General features: G+C 44.1%; 1 protein-coding gene across 2 annotated transcripts in view; it reads right to left on the bottom strand.

The window, feature by feature from the left end:
* The window catches only part of EXOC4 (exocyst complex component 4), a 628,131-nt gene that overhangs the window by 33,070 nt on the left and 570,203 nt on the right, over nucleotides 1–24,858 (bottom strand). For both annotated transcript variants that reach the window (XM_038752201.1, XM_038752202.1), the window contains 3 exons: nucleotides 15,631–15,772; nucleotides 6,584–6,762; nucleotides 2,651–2,810 (listed from right to left, as the gene is read on the bottom strand). In XM_038752201.1, the coding sequence (XP_038608129.1) occupies nucleotides 2,651–2,810; nucleotides 6,584–6,762; nucleotides 15,631–15,772 (481 nt within the window). The remainder of the gene's footprint in view (nucleotides 1–2,650; nucleotides 2,811–6,583; nucleotides 6,763–15,630; nucleotides 15,773–24,858) is intronic.

Genomic DNA, 24,858 nt, shown 5'->3' with positions numbered 1-24,858 from the left:
AATTCAATAATGAGATCATTCCCCATAAGAGAGCCCAAATAAATGCAGCATACAGTCATACCTGATTTCTCTTATCTGAGCAAAGAAGGCTTTTCAACTAATTCAACCTACAAAAGAGAGAGATAGAGACAGGGATACAGAGAGAGAGTAAAAAAAGAGAGAGAAAAAGAAGGGAAGCACCACAAGAAAGGAGGGAAATGGAGATGTTTCAGTGACAAAGATCAATGGGAGAGAAAGAGAGCAAGACAGATCTGGACAGTGCACAGAGGAAGGAGATTGAGACAGACTCATGGAAGGGGAAAGAGTGAAACAGAGAAACCAAGGATAGTCTCTCTCTCTCTCTCTCTCTCTCTCTCTCTCTGTATATATATATTTCTCTCTCTCTCTCTCTCTCTCTCACACACACACACACAGAAGAGAGATAGGGGAAACAGGATATGGAGAGAGGAAGATGGACACCTAATAAAAATTAAGCTTCCTCTGTCTATGTGGAGTGAGAAGCTGAATGGCCTCCAGGCTTGGGAGTCAGACAACCTGGCTCTAATCTTGGCTCGGCCACTGGCCTGCTGTGTAACCTTAAGTCACGTAACTTCTCTGTGTCTCAGTTTTCTCATCTGTAAATAGGGCACATATATCTGTTCACTCTCTTACTTAGGCTGTGAACCCCAAGTGGGACAGGGTCTGTGTCCAATCTGATTCACTTTCTCTATCCCAGGGCTGGGAACAGTGCTTGACACATAGTAAGCACTTAAATATTATTATTATTATTATTAAATACCAAATCACTGTTATTACGTTTTAATGCATTCTCTCACAGCACTCAAGCTTTCCCTGAGCCTCTTGAGGAACTTTAAAAGTCAAGTGAAGTAGACACAACCCTGAACAAAGTCAAATAGAAGCGATCTGGCTTAGCCATAGAGGAGAATTGCAAGAATCCAGAGGACGTAGAGCCCTGGAAGAGGATACTAATGAAGTTCGTTGAATCTCCTGTCTTTCTGCAAACAGGAGTAACAGCTTAGAAGATCCAAGGTTACTAAAAGTCAGCATTGACTAGGCCTTTACTAGAAAACTCTGAACCTTTTACCTTAAATGAAATTTGAAGAGCTGGAAAGATCCCAGGGAAGAGCACCAAAAATCATCACCATCGTCACCATCTACTCCGTGCAGAACAACGTACTAGACCCTTGGGAGACCAGTAAAACTATGCGACACGATCCCTAACCTTGAGGAACTCACAACCTCAAGGAAGAGTTCACAATCTGAAAATAATTAAAAGGTTGAAAATTGGCTTCCTGAAGAGAATCAGGCAGTGGTATTTATAATAATAATAATAATAATAATAATAATAATAATGATAGCATTTATTAAGTGCTTACTATGTGCAAAGCACTGTTCTAAGCGCTGGGGAGGTTAACAAGGTGATCAGGTAGTTCCACGGGGGGCTCACAGTCTTCATCCCCATTTTCCAGATGAGGTAACTGAGGCCCAGAGAAGTTAAGTGACTTGCCCAAAGTCACACAGCTGATAAGTGGTGGAGCCAGGATTTGAACCCATGACCTCTGACTCCAAAGCCCGGGCTCTTTCCACTGAGCCACTCTGCTTCTCCGTGAGTGCTTACTGTGTGCAGAGCTCTGTACTAGGTGGTCCTTGGGAGAGTATAATACACCAGAGTTGGTAGACACTTTTCCTGCCCACAAAAAGCGTACAGTCTAAAGGGGGAAACTGATATTAACATAAATGAATAATTTATAGACATGTACATAAGTGCTGTGGGGTTGAAGGTGGGGTGAATACCAAGTGCCCAAAAGGTACAGATCCAGTTGCACAGGTAATACTAATAATACTAATAATAGTATTTGTTAAGTGCTTCCTATGTGCCAAGCACTGTTCTAAGTGCTGGGATAGATACAAGGTTACCAGGTTGTCCCACGTGGGGTTCACAGTCTTAATCCCCATTTTACAGATGAGGTAACTGAGGCGCAGAGAAGTTAAGTTACTTGCCCCACGTCACACAGCTAAGTGGCAGAGCTGGGATTCGAACCCACGATCTCTGTCTTACAAGCCCATGCTCTTTCCAGATGACGCAGAAGGGAGGCGGAGTCAGGGAAAGAGGGCTCAGTCCGAGACAGCCTCTTGGAAGAGATGTGGCCTTAATAAGGCTTTGAAGGTGGGGAGAGTTGGGGTCTGGCATACATGGAGGGGGAGGGAGTTTCAGGCCAGACGGAGGATGCGGGAAAGGGGCTGGCTGTGAGATAGATGAGAAAGGGACAGGGAGAAGGCTGGAAATAGAGGATCAAACTGTGCGGGCTGGGCTGTAGTAGGATATCAGTGACATACGGTACAGTAGCTAATTAAGGAAATTGGAATTCTTCGGTTTGGCCATTAGAAGGAAACGGGCTGTTATTGCAACAGGAGAAGCTTCAGACATCAAGGACTAATGATCATCTCTTCCTCTGAGTTATTTTTACCCCACTGGAGTGATCTTTTTCATCCAGGTGAGGTGCTGTGGCAAAGCGATTTGGCTACAGGACCCTCAAAGATGCTTCCATTTTTAGTTTCTAGGACTTCTAAAGCCTGCTTTGTAAACCCTTTGGAGCTAGCCACAACAATAAAGGATATGGTAAGGTAGGACCCCCTGCTTTCTTTTTACCTTGCAAAGTCCAGGTCAGCTTCTCGAGTCATAGTGATGTTGGTTAAGTTCTGCTGGAGGACAAAGATGTTCCGACACATTTTCTTGATGCCGGACTCACTGATACGCCTAAAGTACTGGGCGCCGTTGATGAGAATGCAGGAGATCAAGTGTCCCAAGCCTGGTGGGTAAGAGAGAAAAATACAGATTGATTTATTTTCATGATTATGTATCGCACAGATCTGAGTGGCGGATGCATTCTCAAACTGAACTGGGAGAAAGGTAAATTAATCTGATGTTTGTCAGGGCTGATATTATTACACTGGAAACTGTCCACCTTCAATGTTCAGGAGTTATAGTTCCTGATTCAAGGTATGGCACTGCAAATTTATTCAATATTTCCAAGGACTTGAATGCTCATGTCAATCAATCGATCAATCTATAGTATTTACTGAGCGCTAAAATGTGCACATGGCACAGTACTAAGGCTTGGGATAATACAATATATTAGAGTTCATTTATTCAATAGTATTTATTGAGCACTTACTGTGTGCAGAGCACTGTACTAAGCACTTGGGAAGTACAGTCCCTACCCAACAATGGGCTCACAGTCTAGAAGGGGGAGACAGACAACAAAACAAAACATGTGGACAGGTGTCAAGTCGTCAGAACAAATAGAATTAAAGCTAAATGCACATCATTAACAAAACAAATAGAACAGTATTTATACTATTCTATTTTGTATAATAGAATAGGAGAATAGAATAGAGTTTGTAGACACATCTCCCCCCTACAACGAGTTAATAGTCTAGAGGGGGAATAAATTGGCCCACTGTTGGGTAGGGACCATCTCTATATGTTGCCAACTTGTACTTCCCAAGCGCTTAGTACAGTGCTCTGCACACAGTAAGCGCTCAATAAATACGATTGATTGATTGATAAATTGCAGATATGTATCAAATTGCGGTGGACCTGAGGGAGGGGTGAATAAGGGGGGCAAATCCAAGTGCAAGGGTGATGCAGAAGGGAGTGGGAGAAGATGTCAAGAAGTCAATAGCAAAAATGTAGTTTGGAAGCAGCGTGGCTCAGTGGAAAGGGCCACAGGCTTTGGAGTCAGAGGTCACGGGTTCAAATCCCGGCTCCACCAACTGTCAGCTGTGTGACTTTGGGCAAGTCACTTAACTTCTCTGTGCCTCAGTTATCGCATCTGTAAAATGGGGGTTAAGACTGTGAGCCCCCTGTGGGACAACCTGATCACCTTGTAACCTCCCCAGTGCTTAGAACAGTGCTTTGCACATAGTAAATGCTTAACAAATGCCATCATTATTATTATTATCTCTCTGCCACTGAGGCAGTGCAAGGCCCAAATAGATTTCTTCCCCTGAAAACCCGTCTACTAATTAGGCTATCGATTTGTACTTCCCAAGTGCCTAGTACAGTGCTCTGCACACAGTAAGCGCTCAATAAATATGATTGAATGAATGAATGAATGACTAGGGGCAGTGAAGCTAGTAGGAAGCCAGAAGGTAAACGGAAGATAGGAGAGCGAATAGGAACTGAATGCCAGCGACCCTCTAATTTCGGGCATTTTGCGGTTGGTGTTTGGGGCATGGATAGCACTGAATCAATATACTAACCGCAGCCTTCAGAATACTGTTATATACTCAAGGAACAGGAAACAGACTGCAGAATTGTCAATCTTCTGTTCTGGAAACTTACACTTCCTCAATATTTGAAACTGAGAAAGGCTCTTCTCATTGTCCTCCTTGCAATTCCCATTCTTCAGAAAATCTGGCTTACTGTGCTCTTTTACACTACTTCTCTCGGTGATCTGATACTGTCCTTTTTGGGGGGCGGCGGGGGGGTGTAACTAGGAGAGCTACTGTTTCAGCAATCTTTCTCCCCTAAAGCACCCGACCCTCTATGGCCCTCATCACTGCATGGACCTATGAGATCACAGTACAATTTGCAGACTGGAATGGCCTACTCGATTCACCTCGGCAGAGTGAACAGAACTGTGAAAGTACATAGTACATAGATGTAGACATTGTACACTGTCTCAGAGAGTGACACCACCAGCCAGGTCCAAGAGACCTCAAGGTGTGGAATGAAGTAGAAGAAAATGGTTTTAGGTTTGGCTGAAAGAAATAAGGGCCACAGTATGGATTTGATCTTTATAATCATCAATCGTATTTATCAATCGTATTTATTGAGCGCTATGTGCAGAGCACTGTACTAAGCGCTTGAATGGATCAGTATAATCAGTATCAGTATAATGGATTGGGCTATACTTTTTTATGGCATTCATTAAGTGCTTACCATGTGTCAGGCACTGTAGTAAGCACTGGAGTAGATACAAGATATCAGGTTGGACAGGGGGCTTGCAGGCTTAATCCCCATGTTACAGATGAGATAACTGAGGCACAGAGAAGTGAAGTGACTTGCCCGAGGTCACAGAGCAGACAAGTGGCTGAGCGGGGATTAGAACCCAGGTCCTCTGACTCCCAGTTCCATGCTCTATCCTCTCATGGAAGCCAATGCTAGCCTGACCCCTTTTCCAGGCCTGTTTCTCATCATCCTCAAGCCAGAGCTAAAGCCTTTAATCTCCTCCTCTCCTGAACTAGCTGCTCCAAATGGGGGCTCCTCTCCTTGTTCTGAGTCAAGTCACCAAAGACATGACTGCTACGAAGATTGTTTGTTCATTTATTCATTTAGGGAGAAGCAGCATGGCTCAGTGGAAAGAGCACGGGCTTTGGAGTCAGAGGTCATGGGTTCAAATCCCGGCTCCGCCAGTTGTCAGCTGTGTGGCTTTGGGCAAGTCACGTAACTTCTCTGTGCCTCAGTTCCCTCATCTGTAAAATGGGGATGAAGACTGTGAGCCCCCCCGTGGGAAAACCTGATCACCTTGTAACCTCCCCAGTGCTCAGAACAGTGCTTTGCGCTTAGTAAGTGCTTAATAAATGCCATTATTATTATTATTTATTTCCACTTGACAATGACCTCTGAAGTGGTGGGGCATGATCTTCAGAGCAGAGAAGGCAATCAGTGCTTGGTACAGTGCCTGGCACACAGTAAGCGCTTAACAAATACCGTAATTAATAATACATAGGGCTTTCATTAATGGGTGACCCCAGATCAGATTGCAGAACTGACTACCGATAGCTCAAGAAAAACAGGGAAATACGTCAGGGTCACATAAATGGACTTGTTGGGAGAAAACTACCCCGGCTCCTCAGAGCCTCATGGCAACCGCCTATCCATTGCTTCTTGTTCTCACGCTTCTTGGTTCCCGTTACCACGTTCCCTTGGGGAGAGCTCTCACTTAATTGCTTTTATTAATACAGTGTCCCTAAACAAAGCCTGCTGTTCCTTCCAGCCCACACTCTGGGGCAGAAGAGGACAGTGAGCTCCAGTAAGTCCGTCACAAGGCACGTTCCAACCCTAGAAAAAACTAAAATGGGCCAAGCGAAGCATGATTAGAGTTTCTAAAATATCTTTGCAAATCGGAGGCATCTGGTCTAATCCATGGTTAGTACTGAATGTCTCTGTGAGGGGCTTGGCCTCACAGGACAAAGATGATTTCACAGTCAATGGCCCGGCTGATGAGGAAACTTCCAGGATTCGCTCACCTGTCTGTGGTTTAATCTCATGACTCTGGAATTAAGTCAGGGCCATTTCTCACATTTACCCAGACCAGAGAAGCAGTGTGGCATGGAGGCAGCAGGGCTGCCATCTGCCCTATGTTTGATCAAGTCTCCTTAACCATCACAAGCAGATGGCAACCATACTGCAGTCTGTTTTAACCACAAATACACACACTCACCACACACACATACACCACCCTTCAAACAGAGAAATAAAAATCATTTTACTAGCAGCCCTAAACCCGTCAAACTGGAAACATCTGGGTGGACCCTGTCTTTTTTACCACCCTGACCAAGGCAGGTGTCTGACCTTCAAAGATGTATTGGAATTTGTGCTGCTGGAGACTGGCGCTCATTGCCTCTTCAATGGCACTGATGTCTTTATTCAGCCGCACTACCAGAGGGTCGTAATCCATGCTCTCCACATTGGCGACAATGGCGTAGTTTCCTTGCTTAGCCAGAGGGATGAGATAGTGAAAACAGTGCACTCTAATAAAGAGAAAGCAAATGATGTTACTTACAACTCTCCTTCTATAGCCCAGCCCGCACCCTCCGCTCCTCTGCCGCTAATCTCCTCACTGTGCCTCGTTCTCACCTGTCCCGATGTCGACCCCCGGCCCACGTCCTCCCCCTGGCCTGGAATGCCCTCCCTCTGCCCATCCGCCAAGCTAGCTCTCTTCCTCCCTTCAAGGCCCTACTGAGAGCTCACCTCCTCCAGGAGGGCTTCCCAGACTGAGCTCCCCTTTTCCTCTCCTCCTCCCCATCCCCCCCGCCCTACCTCCTTCCCCTCCCCACAGCACCTGTATATATGTATATATGTTTGTACATATTTATTACTCTATTTATTTTATTTGTACATATTTATTCTATTTATTTTATTTTGTTGATATGGTTTTGTTGTCTGTCTCCCCCTTCTAGACTGTGAGCCCGCTGTTGGGTAGGGACCGTCTCTATACGTTGCCAACTTGTACTTCCCAAGTGCTTAGTAAAGTGCTCTGAACACAGCAAGCGCTCAATAAATATGATTGAATGAATGAATGAATGAACGGTCCTGGAGGGGAAAAAAGAAAGCTTCCTTGCTACCTGTTAATAGAGGCATTTTTAAGCAGGCCCTGGCATATTTGATCTTCTTATTCAAGAGGTCTGGTTTTTGGCCACCAAAAGGGCTAGATGGAGAAGAGTCTAGAATGTTTCCTACAACGTATCTCTCGGCCAAGGTCGGGTCCAAGGGAGCCGGCTGGTCTGTTTCCTTTATATTCTGGTCTGCCAGCCATGGTCTCAAACTGCCACTGAACTCATTACAGGCTGGAGACCAAATTGCCTTCAGGTAGTTCCCAAATGATGGTGGCTCAATAAATACTACGTAAACAGAGTGCTGTGTTCACAACAAGAGAAGCAGCGTGGCCCAGTGGGGAGCGCACACGCCTGAGGGTCAGAAGGACCTGTGTTCTAATGCTGGCTCCACCACTTGTCTGCTGTGGACCTTGGGCAGGTCGCTTCACTTCTCTGTGCCTGTTCATCCCTAAATCCCTTCTAGACTGTGAGCCCGCTGTTGGGTAGGGACCGTCTCTTTATGTTGCCAGCTTGTACTTCCTAAGTGCTTAGTACAGTGCTCTGCACACAGTAAGCGCTCAATAAATATGATTGATTGAATGAATGAATGAATAAAATGGGGATTAGGACTGTGAGCCCCATGTGGGACTGGGGCTGTATCCAACCTGAACTGCTTGTATCCACCCCAGTGCTTAGTGCTTGGCACAGAGTAAGTGCTTAACAAACACGACAATTATTGTGAACAAGAATTATCATCCATCGATAGTTAAATAAGGGCAGAATTCAATCTATAAAAAATGTATGAAAACAGCAATTTAGACGTTTGGGTAGACCTCTCTGGTTCTAGATTGGGCTGGCCCCAAATGTCCCTTATAAAACTCAAAATACACTCACTGAAGTCTTGCCTGAGCTCCACCATGCACTACTGGGAGCTCTATCCTCTTGGATGGAGGCATAGCAGTGTTTTAAACATAGGATGGCAATAATGGTGTCAATAGAGACACTGACATTCTTTTCCCATTACACACTCCTTATACCATCCTCTCTAGTTAGTAGTAGCAATAGTATTTATTAGGCGCTTATTTTGTCCCGAGCACTGTACTAAGCACTAAGAGAAAATACAGAGGTGGGAATTAAACATGATCCCTGTCCCTTGTGGGGCTCACTCTCGCCACCCAATTTTCTTGCAATACCTCAACTTGGACCCTTCTCCTACCGCATTTACCCAGACTATCCCCCATACATGGAACAACCTGAGCGGCCACAGTACTGTAGTAAACACCTGGGGCCTCTCCCAGCCTAAGCAGATCTTTAGGAGTTTGAATTCTGACACTCGCCTAGCACCTGGCTAGTGCTGGACATGAGGTGACACTTGAAAAAGGCATTATATTTGCACAGTTGGTGTTATGGACTGCTTGGATTTCTAGGCAAGCACAACAGCATGGTAATTTGCTGTGCTCTCCTTCTGGTATCCCCAGCCTAGGAGGCTTAGAGTGGGAAGGATCTCAGACCTGTTTGTCCCATTTCTCTGTAAGCTATGCAGAGGGCTTTGCTTAACAATCATCATCATCATCTATTTATTTTATTTTATTTATCATTCTATTTATTTTATTTTGTTAGTATGGTTGCTTTTGTTCTCTGTCTTCCCCTTTTAGACTGTGAGCCCACTGTTGGGTAGGGACTGTCTCTGTATGTTGCCAATTTGTACTTCCCAAGCACTTAGTACAGTGCTCTGCACATAGTAAGCGCTCAATAAATACGATTGATGATGATGATCATCATCATCATCATGGTATTTGTTAAGTGCTTGCTATGTGCCAAGCACTGTTCTAAGTGCTGGGGTAGATACAAGGTCATCAGGTTGTTCCACATGGGGCTCACAGTCTTAATCCCCATTTTCCAGATGAGGTAACTGAGGCACAGATAAGTTAAGTGACTTGCCCAAAGTCACACAGCTGACAAGTGGTGGAGCTGGGATTAGAACCCACGACCTCTGACTCCCATGCCCTTAGGGATTCAACTCGAAATCCAATTCCTCTTCCACCCTTATAAAAATGCATGCGTAAGCTCTGTGTAAACCAGGCATTCACATCTGTACCTGACTCATTTCTCCACTTGACTGCAAGCTCCCTAAAGACAGTGACTGAGTCTGATCTAAGTTATATAGACCTATGGACTTTATTCCAGTGTCATGTCCCTCCCCAGCGGAGGCCTAATACATGACAGGCCAGCCTGATCTTAGATGTCTTGATAAGTGATGTGACTAGGCTGGATATCCTCAAAAACCTCCAATGGCTACCAATCAATCTGCGCATCAGGCAGAAACTCCTCACCCTGGGCTTCAAGGCTGTGCATCACCTCGCCCCCTCCTACCTCACCTCCCTTCTCTCCTTCTCCAGCCCAGCCCGCACCCTCTGCTCCTCCACCACTAATCTCCTCACCGTACCTCGCTCTCGCCTGTCCCGCCATCGACCCCCGGCCCACGTCATCCCCCGGGCCTGGAATGCCCTCCCTCTGCCCATCCGCCAAGCTAGCTCTCTTCCTCCCTTCAAGGCCCTGCTGAGAGCTCACCTCCTCCAGGAGGCCTTCCCAGACTGAGCCCCTTCCTTCCTCTCCCCCTCGTCCCCCTCTCCACCCCCCCCATCTTACCTCCTGCCCTTCCCCACAGCACCTGTATATATGTATATATGGTTGTACATATTTATTACTCTATTCATTTTACTTGTACATATCTATCCTATTTTGTTATATGTTATACTATTTTGTTAGTATGTTTGGTTTTGTTCTCTGTCTCCCCCTTTTAGACTGTGAGCCCACTGTTGGGTAGGGACTGTCTCTATATGTTGCCAATTTGTACTTCCCATGCGCTTAGTACAGTGCTCTGCACATAGTAAGCACTCAATAAATACGATTGATGATGATGATATTGAGAATACACTTTCCAACTGTAAGGTCTTTGAGGGTGTTGGGTTGTTGTTCTGAGTGAACTTGAACGACCAACCTCAGTGTCAGAGACTACATTTTCTGCCACCTGCCTGCCATCGAGAATCAGTGTTGTCTAGTGGGTAAAGCACCGGCCTGAGAGTCAGGAGACCTGGGTTCTAATCCTGGCTCTGCCACTTTTATAATGGCATGGATTAAGCGCTCACTATGTGTAAAACACTGCTCTAAGCGCTGGAGAGGTTACAAGGTGATCAGGTTGTCCCATGGGGGGCTCACAGTCTTAATCCCCATTTTACAGATGAGGTAACTGAGGCACAGAGAAGTGAAGTGACTTGCCCAAAGTCACACAGCTGACAAGTGGAGGAGCTGGGATTTGAACCCACGACCTCTGACTCCAAAGCCCGGGCTCTTTCCACTGAGCCTCGCTGCTTCTCTTGCCTGCTGTGTGACCTTGGGCAAGTCGCTTCACTTCTCTGTGCCTCAGTTACCTCATCTGTGAAATGGGGATTAAGACTGTGAGCCCCATGTGGGGCAGGGACTGGGTCTGACCTGACTGGCTTCTATCTATCCCAGAGCTTAGTACAGTGTCTGACACATAGTAAACGTTCAACAAATACCATCAAAAAAATAAAAATTAAAAAATAAAGTAGTACCAAGAGCATGGTCAGCCCATAACGAATGAACCCTCGGCTTCGGAATTGGATCGGTAGAGGTACAAGACTTTGTGGCTCTGGGAAAAGAGCCTGCTGTTTCCCTTATGAATACCACCGGCTGTTAAGGAGGATCAGCCGATGCTCAAATAGGCTTGATTAGCTATCTCCTAGAGCTGGGTTGAAGGGGATTAAGGCTGCGACAAAAGAGCATGGAATTCAAAGGGAAACCTGGGCTGTTTCTTCTACAGGCATGTTGTTGTTGACCTCAACATGACTTTGGAATTAAGGTTTTCAGAAAATGTTGCTGATTGCACAGTGGGAGGGCTGATTTTTAGAAAGTGTTCACTTCGGGTACGACAGCGGCAGCCAGCCTCCGGGGCCTCCTGATGGGGCTGGAAACTGGCTGATAAAGGTGACATTCTTGGCATCTGGGCCTCAAATGGCAACTTAATATTCTCTCTTTAAAGTTCAAATAGGTTAAAACCAATGATTTTTAATCACTTGGCAGTATCTTTCCCCACTTAGGGTGTCATTTGACTAAGCCCTCTAGATGAGGCGAGGGGCCTCTCGGCGATTAAATGTGACCTACAGTGTCGCAGGTAAAATGTCAAATGTCTTTCAGATGGATTCTCCAACATGGAACCTGCTGGTTTTGCAATCGCTTTTTGGTTTGAACTTTAGCAATGCTAAAGAGTAATGAGGACCATGGACCTAAAACAACAATTAGCAGATCAAGATGGAATATTTTTTGGCATTTGAAGTTGTTCTGACTTTCTTGCTTCTCTTTCCTATTTCCTCTGCTTTTCCATTATTCCCTCTCTCCCAAAGGCTGCTTCGTGGCCTGAAATCTCAAATGAATATCAGTTCCTGAGAGGCAGAATGATGTTTTCTTTATGTTCTGTTTGGCAACCAGGACATTTGGGAGCAAGGTGACTACTGATCAATAGCATGAGAGAAAAAGAGAGTGAGAGATAGGGAATGAGGGAAAGAAAGATGCGACAGAATAGGGGAGACGAAGCCCAGAGAAAATGACCACCTGTAACAGGAGTGGGCAATTATTGGGGACAGAGGACCTCTTAAATTTTGATAAAGTATTGAGAGCTGCAACATGAGGCATAAAAGTTTGGTATTCCCAATACCATCAATGCAACTATGGCATTTGTCTGTCTCCCCCTTCAAGACTATGTGCCTGTTGCTGGGTCGGGACCGTCTCTATATGTTGCCGACTTGCACTTCCCAAGTGCTTAGTACAGTGCTCTGCACACAGTAAGTGTTCAATAAATATGACTGAATGAATTAATTTGTTCCATAAAGAACACATCACACTATTTCCAATTTCCAATTCACAATACTCACAAAAATGCTAATGAACCCTACACAGGTCAGGGATATTACAGACATTTTTACTTTTTCTGGAGATTGTGATGGATCAGATAGAATCAATTGTTAGGCTGGATGCAGTCCATAAAACAGGTTTTGCCCATAGCTGGTTAACATCCATTGTATGTACCGAGTGTTTAGTGTGTGCAGAGTATTTTGTTAAATGCTTGGGAGAGTACAATATTTGAGTTGGCAGAGATGTTCTCCGCCTGCAAGGAGTTTACAGTCTAGAAAGGGAGAGTCACCTCCCACTTCTGATATTCCAATATTTCTGCTTCAATCAATCAATCACTGGTACTTATAAAGAAGTATTGTGGCCTATGGAAGGAGCATTGGCCTGGGAATCAGAAGGACCTGGGTCTGCCACTTGTCTGCTGTGTGACCTTGGGCACGTCACTTAACATCTCTGTGCCTCACTTACTAAATCTGTAGAATGGGGATTAAGACTGCAGGCCTCATGTGGGACATGGACTGTGTCCCAGCACTTATTACAGTGCCTGGCACATAATAAACACTCAACAAATGCCATTAAAAACAACAACAAAAAGCCCTCAGTGATAGAACAAGGAAAGAAAACTCTGCATTCCAGGTCTCCAAATTTCAGTCAACTTCCTCTTTAAGTGTAAGTCTCCTTCCTCCTGACTGGCACTGCTCTATTCCAAATTTACCACAGGAGATGGAGTAGATACCTAACGAAACTGATGTCACCTCATAATAATGCCTAAATGGTGCCTAATATTATGACTAATCCCTTCCTAATAGAAGGAGCAGAGGTTGAGCAGTTAAAACATCTCATGCAAAGTGTTGAAAAGATCTTGAAATCAGCTATTCTTCTGAGTAAATACTTCTGGCTGTATGTACACCTATGTAATCAATAGCCAGAATTCTGTGAACTATGACAGCAATTAATTAGGCTTTCTTACTGCTACTCTTAGCAAACCACACAACAGAAACACAAACACAACAGAAAACCAATGGGTTTCTCCCACTCCCCAGCTTAGAATCTGTTCTATATGGTCTATTTGTGGATGGCCTAGATTTTTTTTTAGCCGATCCTTCACAACTGAAATAGGAGATGGCGAAATTTCAAAATCTGCTATAAGATGCCAAAAGACAAAGATTAGAGCCTGAAAATGCTGTTTCCCTTCAAACCTAGCAGAGGCGCCTTTCAAAGCCTGGATCATTTTTATGGAGGTTGGGGAGGGGGGCGGGTGGAGAAACAGTAATCACAAGTCTTCCTTTAATTGTTGAATCGAGAAACAATAAGGCCGAATGGAAAGAACACAGGCCTGGGAATCAAAATGACCTGGGTTCTGATCCCAGCTCCATCATTTGTCTGCTGTGTGACCTTGGTCAGGTCACTTAAATTCTCGGTGTCTCAGTTCCTTCATCTGAAAAATGGGAATTAAGACTGCGAGCCCGATGTGGGACATGGAATATATCCAATCTGATTAAACTGTACCTACCCCAGCACTTAGTATACTGCCTGACACGTTGTAAGCACTTAACAAATATCATTAAGAGCAAACAAAAACGACAAACAAAAAAGCCCTCTCTTCTTGGTCTTTGTAACACCCTGATTGACTGTTCTGGAATTTCTCTTACATCTCATCCTCCTCTTTACCTCCTCACCCTTGGGTAAAATTGCCGAAAACCCCTCAAATAGCCAAAGCTTGGGCGTTATGAGGAGGTAAAAGAAGACATACAGATAATAAACAAACTGGATCATCCACTCTTCGATGAACAGATGATGCTTTGTCCCTGCGGAGAGCCCTCGATGCTATTTATTAAGGTTGGATTCTTGTGTTCCAGTGGTTTTCTCCAATTATCCCTTAAGCAGAGCTGTCTCCTGGCTAGGTTTACTCCAGGAAGAGTCATTACCTGAAGCTTCACAGGAAGGGAAACACCTTCCCCCATTAATACTTTGGGTCATTTATGCCCAAACATATCCAACATGACGTACTAAACAGGACCACTTTTAATGATCCGCTCCCGACGTCAAACTCAGGTTTCAATTTTTCAGTATAGCTCTTTACATCAAATAAGTAATTTAAAAATGTCTAGTTAGGGGTCACTAAACTCACTCACACTCTACAGGGCGGGATGTTAAACCACGCTTTGGCACTCCAGCCTTTAAGCAGAGCTGCTATTTTTTGTTCTATGGATTTGGCACTGTTGTTTTGGAGACCTGGAACATCAATCTGGTATCTGTCTGTCTCTCCCCTCTCACAAAAATGTGGCAGAGGAACCCTGAGGCAGTCTCTAAAATGGGGCAGAGGAAAAGCGAAGGGGTAAAGCAAAGCTCAGTGGACTAAATAACAGCTGGGAAACTCTGGAACTTCACATTCTGGATGTCAAGGACAAACATTCCTGTGTTCTCCAAGCTTTGTCTGCTGCCGCCACTGAAGCCACAAAACCAGGATGGATGGACTATTGATCGCTCTTTAGACTGCAAACTCCTTGCAGGTAGGGAACATATCTACTCACTCTACTCTCCCAAGAGCTTAGTATAGTGCTCTGCATATAGTAACTCCTCAATAAATACGATTAAGTGACTGATACTTTTCCAGTACCTAGTATAGGGCTCTGAACACAGAAAGCGCTCAATTAGTACCACTGACTAATACTGATCTGATGGCAGACAGCATTCCCTAGGTCATCAGTGTTCTTTTGACCACTCACTGCCTGGAACCTATAAACAGTACTAAGACAAAACACCGATGAAGGGTAGCTAAGATCCTTGGAAAGAACAAAAGTGCATATCGCCAGAAGCAGTGTGGCCTAGTACAAAGAGTATGAGCCTTGGAGTCAGAGGACCTGGGTTCTTATCCTGCTCTGCCATTTGTTTGTTGTGTGATCTTGGGCAAGTTAGTTCTCTGTGACTCAGTTTCCTTAACTGTAAAATGGGGATTAAAAACCTGTCTCCCTTCCACTTAAAACGTGAGCCCCGGGAGGGACACGGAATGTGTCCGACCTAATTAAGTTGTACCTTCCCAAGCGTTTAGGGCAGTGTTTGACACACAGTAAATGCTTAATAAATATCATTACAACAAAACAACTAAAAAACACATAAGTTCACTCATTCATCCCACTTTAGTTTTCAGAGTCTATTATTTTATTTTATTTTATTCTATTTATTTTATTTTGTTAGTATGTTTGGTTTTGTTCTCCGTCTCCCCCTTTTAGACTGTGAGCCCACTATTGGGTAGGAACTGTCTCTATATGTTGCCAACTTGTACTTCCCAAGCGCTTAGTACAGTGCTCTGCACACAGTAAGCGCTCAATAAATAAATACGATTGATTGATTGTTTGATTGATTGAGTCATACCTGACTTCCAAATGCAAGACCAACAAGCTTCGGTCAGCCATGTCCTGGAATGATTTGGCCAGTTCACTGAGGGTCTGCAGGATCTGCTCAGACACAGGTGGGAGGTCCATGGTCATGTGACTATCCTGACCTGGGGATAAAGCTAGAAGAAAGAGAGAGCACAAAAAAAGCATGAACAACTTGACCTCAGGGCTCCGCCGGACAAATCCGCCCATTCTGCCTCATTTTTCACCCCACTGTCTCTACCAGTTTACTTAAATGATGATGGCCGAGGTATTGGGAGCATACAAAGCAATGAAGTGTTTCTGCAATTGATTAAACACAGAAGTGAAACTGAGAGGTTTAATCAACTGATGGAGGCGTGTGGTGTTGCTTTTTCAGGCTTGCGGCTCACAGAGCCTGCTGAGCAGATGCTTCCAAGGGACTTCTAGAGTTTGGAGGGCCAACGACTGCAGCGAGCATCTGGGTCCCCATTCTGACCTACGGTAAGGCTGTCAGAAGTATCCTCGTGCTTCTCACAGGACCAGAAATAGAACCTGGGTGTGGGCAGGGGAGGAGGAGACTGGAAGAAAAATGGGTGGGAGGAAATATAACGAGCAAAAATTGCACCCTCACCTGGGGAATGAAACTAGGGCATTCCTCCCTGGGTGGGTAAATTAAATTATGAATTTTAGTTCCAAGTCGCAATGGCTAGAAAAGGACGAGCAGAAGGCAATCATATATTTCGCCACTGGTAGCTCTGGTCCTGTCCTGACAATGAAACAAATGTCCATGGAACCATGTTTTGACCTTGTTGTCTTCCTCCACTGTTAACATTACAAATGACTCCTGGATTAGTAGGGAAAGAATAACAGCATATGGAATTCACTGGCCTAGAAAATGCATTTTTTTTTCTAGGGGAGAGGAATTTTTCTATAATTATCTGACATCTTTTTTTTTGTATTTCTTAAGTGTGTACTATGTGCTAGGCACTGTACTGGGAGCTGGGGTGATTACAAGGTAATCAGGTCGGACACTATTCCTGTCCCACATGGGGCTTGCCATCTTATTCCTCATTTTGCAGATGAGGGAACTGAGGCCCAGAGGAGTGAAGTGACTCACCTAGGGTCCTACAGCAGACAAGAATTAGGACCCAGATTCTTCTGACTCTCAGCCTGTGCTCTGTCCTAGACTATAAACCCAGTGTGGGCAGGGATTGTCTCTGTTGCTGAATTGTACTTCCAAGCGCTTAGTACCGTGCTCTGCACACTGTAATCGCTCAATAAATATGACTGACTGACTAACAGCCCCCCTTGTTAGAGAGCAAAAACCAAGAGTTCTCATCTGAAGGGTAAATTAAAAACCCTCAGAATCAGCCTGGTTGACTGGATTTCCACCATCAGAGCTCCAGGGAGTTGCGGGAGTGGATCAGATGAACTCCGGAGTTGATCCAGAGATGGGGGTTATTGGTGTAAGATTGACGGAGGGACAGGGAGGTGAAGAAGTTGAGTTGTTGACAGGGAGAGAGGGCAAAGTTGAAGGCAAAGGTTTCTGAACAATAAGGAGACTAAGAAGTTGGCACTAAAGTGCAGCCAACCTATCTCCTGTCTCTTGGCACACATTGCCCTATGCTCCTCTAGTCAAGTGCCTTTGGGATAGTACACCAGGAAGGCTTTCTTCTCTTTTTTCCCTTAAAAATGAAACACCTGGTATAGTGAACAAATTGGCAAATATAAATCAGCAAGTCAAAGAAACGTCCACTGTCAAAGGGGAAGGCCAACGACAGCCTGACACCACCAGGGTGAAAGTGTTTCGGGAAAGAAACAAACTAACCGTACATTTAATCTGACTCTAATCTATGGCAATAACCTAACACTGTGGAAAAAAAAAATACCATTAAATCCAAAGCCCTTCTGGAGAGCTGGTTTATGAAGTCCTCGGGGCTCTCTGAAATTTATGAAGTTTTTTAACAGACACAGTACTGAGTAAAGAAATTCAGTGCCTGGCAAGCAGAGACAACTGAAAATAATTAACTACCTTCTAAATGTCAAATAGAACTATAGAAGGAAGCAGTGCTGTCCAATTCTGCTTGGGGTGATTGCAGACAAGATTAGAGATTGCAGGACATACTTTCACATTTCCCCTTCATGGAAAATATACTTCTGCAGATTAATCTCATGGATGCATCTGATGGGTTTATGTAAAAGATTATTTTTAATACAGATCCCTTCACTAGGACAAGGGGTCTGCCCTCTGAGAGAGAAGTAAATATTTGATTGTTGTGATATTTAAGGTTCAAGGGAACAGTTTTGAGGGTCTGTAGAGTGGGACAGACTTTTAACAAAGGATACAAAATCTGGAGACTGAGAGACAGGAGTCTTCTGGGAAATACTTAACCTCAGTTTCCTCACCTGTGACATGAAGGTAATACTACTTGCCTCTCACAGGGAAGTTGTGAGGATAAAAGGAGATAACTGATATGAAGGTCCTTTGGAAAAATAACAGTTCTCTAGAAACTCCTACAGACTGTAAGCTCATTGTGGGCAGGGAATGTGGCTACTAAGTCTATTGCACTGCACCTTCCCAAACACATAGTACAAAGCTCTACACATTGTAAGCGCTCAATAAATACGAATGATTGACTGATTCAAATTCAAGGTATTATTATTATTAGAAGGCTGGAGGCTCAAGAAGATATTCCTTGAGTCATCCAAACCATTCATTCAATCACATTTATTGAGCACTTACTGTGTGCAGAGCACTGTACTAAGTGCTTGGAATGTCTCTATATGTTGCTCTCTATATATGTTGCCAACTTGTACTTCCCAAGCGCTTAGTACAGTGCTCTGCACACAGCAAGCGCTCAATATGATTGATTGATTGGTTGGAAAGTACAATTCAGCAACAGAGACAATCCCTGCCCACAATGGGATCGTAGTCTAGAAGGGGGGAGACAGACATCAAATCAAGTAAACAGGCATCAATAGCATCAATACAAATAAATGGAATTATAGATATATACACATCATTAATGAAAATAAACAGAATTATAAATATGTATTTACACAAGTACTGTGGGGCGGGGAGAGAGGTAGAGCAAAGGGAGCGAGTCGGGATGTTTGGGAGGGGAAGCAGGGGAAAAGGGGGGCTTAGTCTGGGAAAAGGGGGGCAAACTATGACAGCAAGCCCCACTCCACCTGCTCTCTGGGCAGGGTTTGGTGCTACAGTATTACAAGCAGCTGAGAAGGGACTGACTCCGGGCAAAACCCTCTGGCAGTGCCTTGTTAAGGGCTCAGGAGATGGATGGAGATGTCACCACAATGCAAAATCCAGTTAATTTCCCTGGTGGCAGGGAGGGAGGTGGCTTTCATTTTCGTGAGTGCGCAGAGTGCAGGGCAATTCAGTTATCGTGATTTAAGTAGAGCTATAATTACATCTGGGGGAAGGGAAGGGAATGGTCTGCTCCTTAGTTAAATCAAGACGCAGAAAAGTCAATTTTGATGGCTCATTCACACTAGGGGGTCTTCGCTGGAGCCTTGGGCGGTGCTCGGGGGCTGGAGATCGAATACTGGTGCTGTTTGTCAAGGACTGCACTGTACTGGTTTTGTGCTTCGGGTTGTGCTAATTCTGTTGTATTATACTCTCCCAAGCTCTTAGTACAGAGCTCTGCACATAGTATGTGTTCAATAAATACCACTGATTCTGGGGCAGAAAGTGACTGAGGGAGAGGCATCTCCTTCCCCTTTCTAGATCTTGAGTATAGAGCAAATTGCAGTACGGGATAGATACAAACACATGCAATGAAAGATGACAAAACAGTATTAGGGTGCAGGAGGCCAGCATTCCCACCCAATGCAGACAATCCTCGGTTCCAACATGGATCAGCATTAGGATGGGGGTTCTGGCTACCGAACACACTCAATCACACGTCACCCTACTGTGCCCGTGGGAGGCGTGAGCGCAAAATTGTCAAGGTGGAGCAACTGCTGCAGTGCAATATATGGCTTCCCTGGAGACCCACCAAAATGCAGCTTTGGAGATTAGTTACTCCAAAATTTATTTGCAGCTTCTGTTGGAAAAATAAGTGCCGGCCATTGCGCAGATTATACTGGGCTGTTCGCCAAATAGTGTCGTAAAGGTAAACTGAAAGACTCATGGAGCTGTTTAAATCTCACTTAGTTTTTCCATGTCATTAAAAGCCACTTGTTAGTAGGTCATCCTTCCCTTCTGCCCTCCCTCCACAGTACAACTACACTTCCCATATTACAGTCACGTGAGTGGAGAAAAGAGTTACGGAGACCCTGTTTGTGACTGTAAACAAGATTTATTTATTCCCCAAGGGACCCCGAGGAAAGGAGCTAGAGGTACTTCTCAATCTCATTTCCAAAACTAAGGGAAATCGTCATGTTAGTGGAGAAGTGGTCTCTCAGTATGGTCACTTGTGACATAACAAGCACGTTTTCCTTTTGGAGGAAAGAGACCCTGTTTCAATGTAACATTGTAAATAGTAAGGCATAAAAGAAAATACCACAATGGTCATAGAGTGCTGTTTTGATTATGTTATTTTTATACATTTTTAAAAACACTTTTCCCATGGTGTTTCAACATCACTGATTACCTGTATGTACTGGGGTGGAGGGAGTGAGTAGCACGGTATAATGAGCCCGCTGAATAACAGACTCAAAGATCAAATGCCTACAGATCAATGATATGCAAGTCAATCATCTGATAGTCAATCACTGATGATTTAATGACAGATAAAAACAATTACTGACACCTATGCCTACACCTATCTCTAACCAAAGGCCTGACATGAACCGTAGCATTAGGAAAATTTCTTTGCAACTGAGGCAGAACAGGCTGACTTTTGGAAACTTAACAATTGGAATTTATCAGCAGTTGAGCTTTAGGTAGTTAATTTGGGGAGATTTGTTGTCCCTGTTCATGATAGACATTACATTTCTAAAGCCAAGCAATCTGGGACCAAGATAGCTGGGACTGAAGAACCTTCATTTCACAAAGCCAACAGTGGTAAGGGCCAAACTCCACATCTATTCTTACCTTCTTTAAAATTAGCCTAGACAGCATCTACTGTTCAAGTTCGGGGGTTAAGATTTTTCCGGGCACTGACTCCTGGCTGGGGGCAACCATGTAACAATTCTGACTCAACCAGAAATGGGTCTGAATATGAGAAGCAGCGTGGCTCAGTGGAAAGAGCCCAGGCTTTGGAGTCAGAGGTCATGGGTTCAAATCCCGACTCCGCCAATTATCAGCTGTGTGACTTTGAGCAAGTCACTTAACTTCTCTGTGCCTCAGTTACCTCATCCGTAAAATGGGGTTTAAGATTGTGAGCCCCCCCGTGGGACAACCTGATCACCTTGTAACCTCCCCAGCGCATAGAACAGTGCTTTGCACATAGTAAGCACTTAATAAATGCCATCACTATCATTATTATTATTATTTGTGCCAACTGATGACAAATCCTTAAATAAAGAGGTGGTAGGGGAAGGTCCAATTTACAAGACAGAACAAAGTCTCTTGTATTAGAGTGTGCAAGAGACTTCATGGCCTACTTACTTCACAGTGTGTGTGTATCTTTTTCATGGGCTTTTCCTTACTTTTTCACCTTTCTCAAAAGACAGCATTATATTTAGTATTTGGGGACAGCTGCTCAGTTTATTAAATTCAGTCCAAAATTATCACGGGATCTTAGAACCCCCTTTAAAATACAACCACCTCAATATGTTTTGTTTTTCAGGCATAGGAGGCTAGGGTTCAATGAGTCGTTTTCAACTGCATTGTACTCTTCCAAGTCCTTAGTACAATGCTCTGCACCCAGCAAGTGCTCAATAATACCACTGGTTGATTGATTGGTACTTATTAAGCACTTACTGTGTACAGGGCACTGAACTAAGCACTTGGAAAATTACAAATTACAAACTGAGTTGGTAGAAGCTGCCCTCCAGGAGCTTACAGTATGGTGGTTGGGAAACCGGTGCTTGAATGGCATGAGAAGCAGCGTGGCTCAGTGGAAAGCGCACGGGCTTTGGAGTCAGAGGTCATGGGTTCAAATCCTGGCTCCGCCAATTGTCTGTGGTGTGACTTTGGGCAAGTCACTTAACTTCTCTGGGCCTCAGTTACCTCATCTGTAAAATGGGGACTAAAACTGTGAGTCCCCGTGGGACGACTTGATCACCTTGTAACCTCCCCAGCACTTAGAACAGTGCTGTGCAAATAGTAAGCGCTTAATAAATGCCATTATTATTATTATTATTATTATTAGGGAGGGGAAGTTTCTGAATCTGCTTTTGAATAAGACCATACAAGGTAACGACCCTTATTGGAGCAGGCTAACGATAAGCTGGATGTGAATTCTGGTTAGTTGGGATGGGGTCAGATTTGTTTACCCTGCACGGAACCCTGGTTGCCTATCCGGACTGAAAGATACTCAGTTCACATTTATTTTTTTTAAATGGTATTTGTTAAGCCAGTGCCAGGCACTGTACTAAGCATCAGGGTAGACACAAGCTAATCAGGTTGGACAAGTGCAGTACATGAGTAACTTAGTTCCCACGCATTCGAGAACTACTTGTTCATTCCCACAACAGTAATATGCACATCCAAAATGCTGGGAAACTTTGGCCCTACAGTTCTCCTTCACAATGTATTCTCAGCCTTGTTGAAAATGAAGAGAAAGGCAAACAAGTATAGGCTGGTGTTGCAATACTCCTGCATTCATTCATTCATTCAATCATATTTACTGAGCGCTTACTGTGTGCACAGCGCTGTACTAAGCAATTGGGAAGTACAACAGCCTACCTAGAAATAGTGTGACATATACGAGTTTCAGGATCCTAGACCTAACGGATGGCATAACTCCCTGAGCCCACTGTTGGGTAGGGACCGTCTCTATATGTTGCCAACTTGTACTTCCCAAGCGCTTAGTACAGTGCTCTGCACACAGTGAGCGCTCAATAAATACGATTAAATGAATGAATGAATCACCAGACTTGGAAACAAAGAACTAGACTTGGACTTGAGAAGCAGTGTGGCCTAGTGGAAAGAGCCTGGACTTGGGAGTCAGAGGATCTGGGTTCTAATCCTAGCTCCGCCACTTGCCTGCTTCGAGACTTGGGCAACTGACTTTACTTCTCTATGCCTCAGTTTCCTCATCTGTAAAATGGAGAAGAATTTCCCTCTTCAACTGTAAGCCCCATGTTGGAGTGGCTTGTAGTTGACCTGATTATCTGTATCAACCCCAGTGTTTAGTATAGCGCTTGGCACCTAGTAAGTACTTAAATACCACAATTATATACTTAAATACCACAATTATTAATCTCATCATTATCATTATCATCATTGGGCCAACATAACCATGACACCTTTCAAAGCAGGATGGAGTTCCGTACTGCTGTCATGTAAAAGCAATCAGCCTAAGACATTAAAAAATCTCTGGAGGTTCGACATCCAAATCCTAACCAGGCCTAAATCTGCTTAACTCTGAAAATTAGTCAAGATTGGACTGATTCAGACCCAGAGGAGTATCTGTTTTCAAGGATGCAGCTGTTTTGCCTTCTATGGCAACTTACTCTGACTCCTTTAATTGACTCATATGAGGATGCCTTCATGCGTCTGAAATATCATTATCTGAATCTATTATACTATTAGCTTAAACTGGTTATAAACTGTGCTGAAATAGATAAATGGGAAAGGGAAAAGTGGGTGTCAGGGCAGGAAAGGGATGACTGCAGGGTTAATCCTGTGAATAAAAGCCCTCTAGAAGGCATAAAACACTGGTCTAGGGTGCCCCTTAAAGATTTCCCCATTAAGAACATTAAATATGCATGCCAATTATTCCCAAGTCCTTGTGAAGTACATTTAGAGATCGAGAAGAACTTAGTATAGCTGGTCAATGGGCCTCAAAAAAGTGGGTTCCAGTTTTTCCTGGTTTACAGTTCTCCTTTTTCCTTTCCTCTACACTGAAAGGACACTGTGGGCAGGGAACATGTCTACCATGTTGCCGTCTTCCAAGCACTTAGTACAGTGCTCCATATTTAGTACGCACTCAAATACCACTGATTGATTGACTGAAAATAGTAATAATAATAATGATGATGGCATTTATTAAGTGCTCACTATGTGCCAGGTACTATACTAAGCACTGAAGCAGTGTGGCTCAGTGGAAAAAGCCCAGGCTTGGGAGCCAGAGGTCATGGGTTCTGATCCCGGCTCTGCCACTTGTCAGCTGTGTGACTTTGGGCAAGTGACCTAACTTCTCTGAGTCTCAGTTACCTCATCTGTAAAAAGGGAATTAAGACTGGGAGCCCCACGTGGGACAACCTGATCACCTTGTATCCCCCGCAGCGCATAGAACAGTGCTCTGCACATAGTAAGTGCTTAATAAATGCCATCATTATTATTATTATAAGCAAATTGGGTTCCCTGTCCCACGTGGGGCTCAGAGACAGAGACATCTTAGGTTCTCTTAATTCCTATAAACCGAGACACCTTAGCAGTAATTCTAGTCAACGTTCTGGCCACTGGAGAGGTATTTCATTCTGGGCGACTTCAACAGTTATCACCACAGATTCAACTGTGCTCCATGTCTCTAATGATTTCTGTCACTCCGCGATTCATAACCAAGCCAGAGTGCCTTCTGAAATAGACGGCACCTTGCAGAGAGATGAATGCAAATTACGGGATCGCAGGAATATTACAATGTTTCTTATAAATAAACTTATGTAACCAATCGAGAGTTACAATGCCAGAACTGCCCACTCTCTACCTGAACAGACTATCTGCCCAGGTATTTGACTGATTTAATAATGTCGGGGAGAAAAATCAATTTGGGAGCTCGTGAGTGTCTGGTGCCGTGTACTGCTGAAGCGTGTGAAATGTATGTGTGTGTTTTATAAATTGCTTCCCTTTGCATTTCGGAGAAATATGCATAATGTATTCTCATAATGCAAATGAAAAACCAACCTCTACGAAAGAGCCTAAGATGACTAGATAGAGGGTCTTGAGAAGGGTATTTTCCACAAGAAGATGGTGAACTTTTATAATCATTATTATTAAGATACATTTACCCAAGAACACCATTTGGTTGTTGGTGAGGATTTGCATTTCATTTCAAAGATGGAGGAAACTGAGGCTCCAGAGAATTAGAACTTAGGCAATAGGTCAAAACACCCAGGGGCAGGCGAAGAAATACAATTTTGGATCTCAAGCTACCGTATAAACAGGTAGTAA

Source organism: Tachyglossus aculeatus, chromosome 10 (assembly GCF_015852505.1).
Source record: "Tachyglossus aculeatus isolate mTacAcu1 chromosome 10, mTacAcu1.pri, whole genome shotgun sequence".
NCBI lineage: Eukaryota > Metazoa > Chordata > Mammalia > Monotremata > Tachyglossidae > Tachyglossus > Tachyglossus aculeatus.
This window is presented reverse-complemented; position numbering and strand designations above follow the sequence as displayed.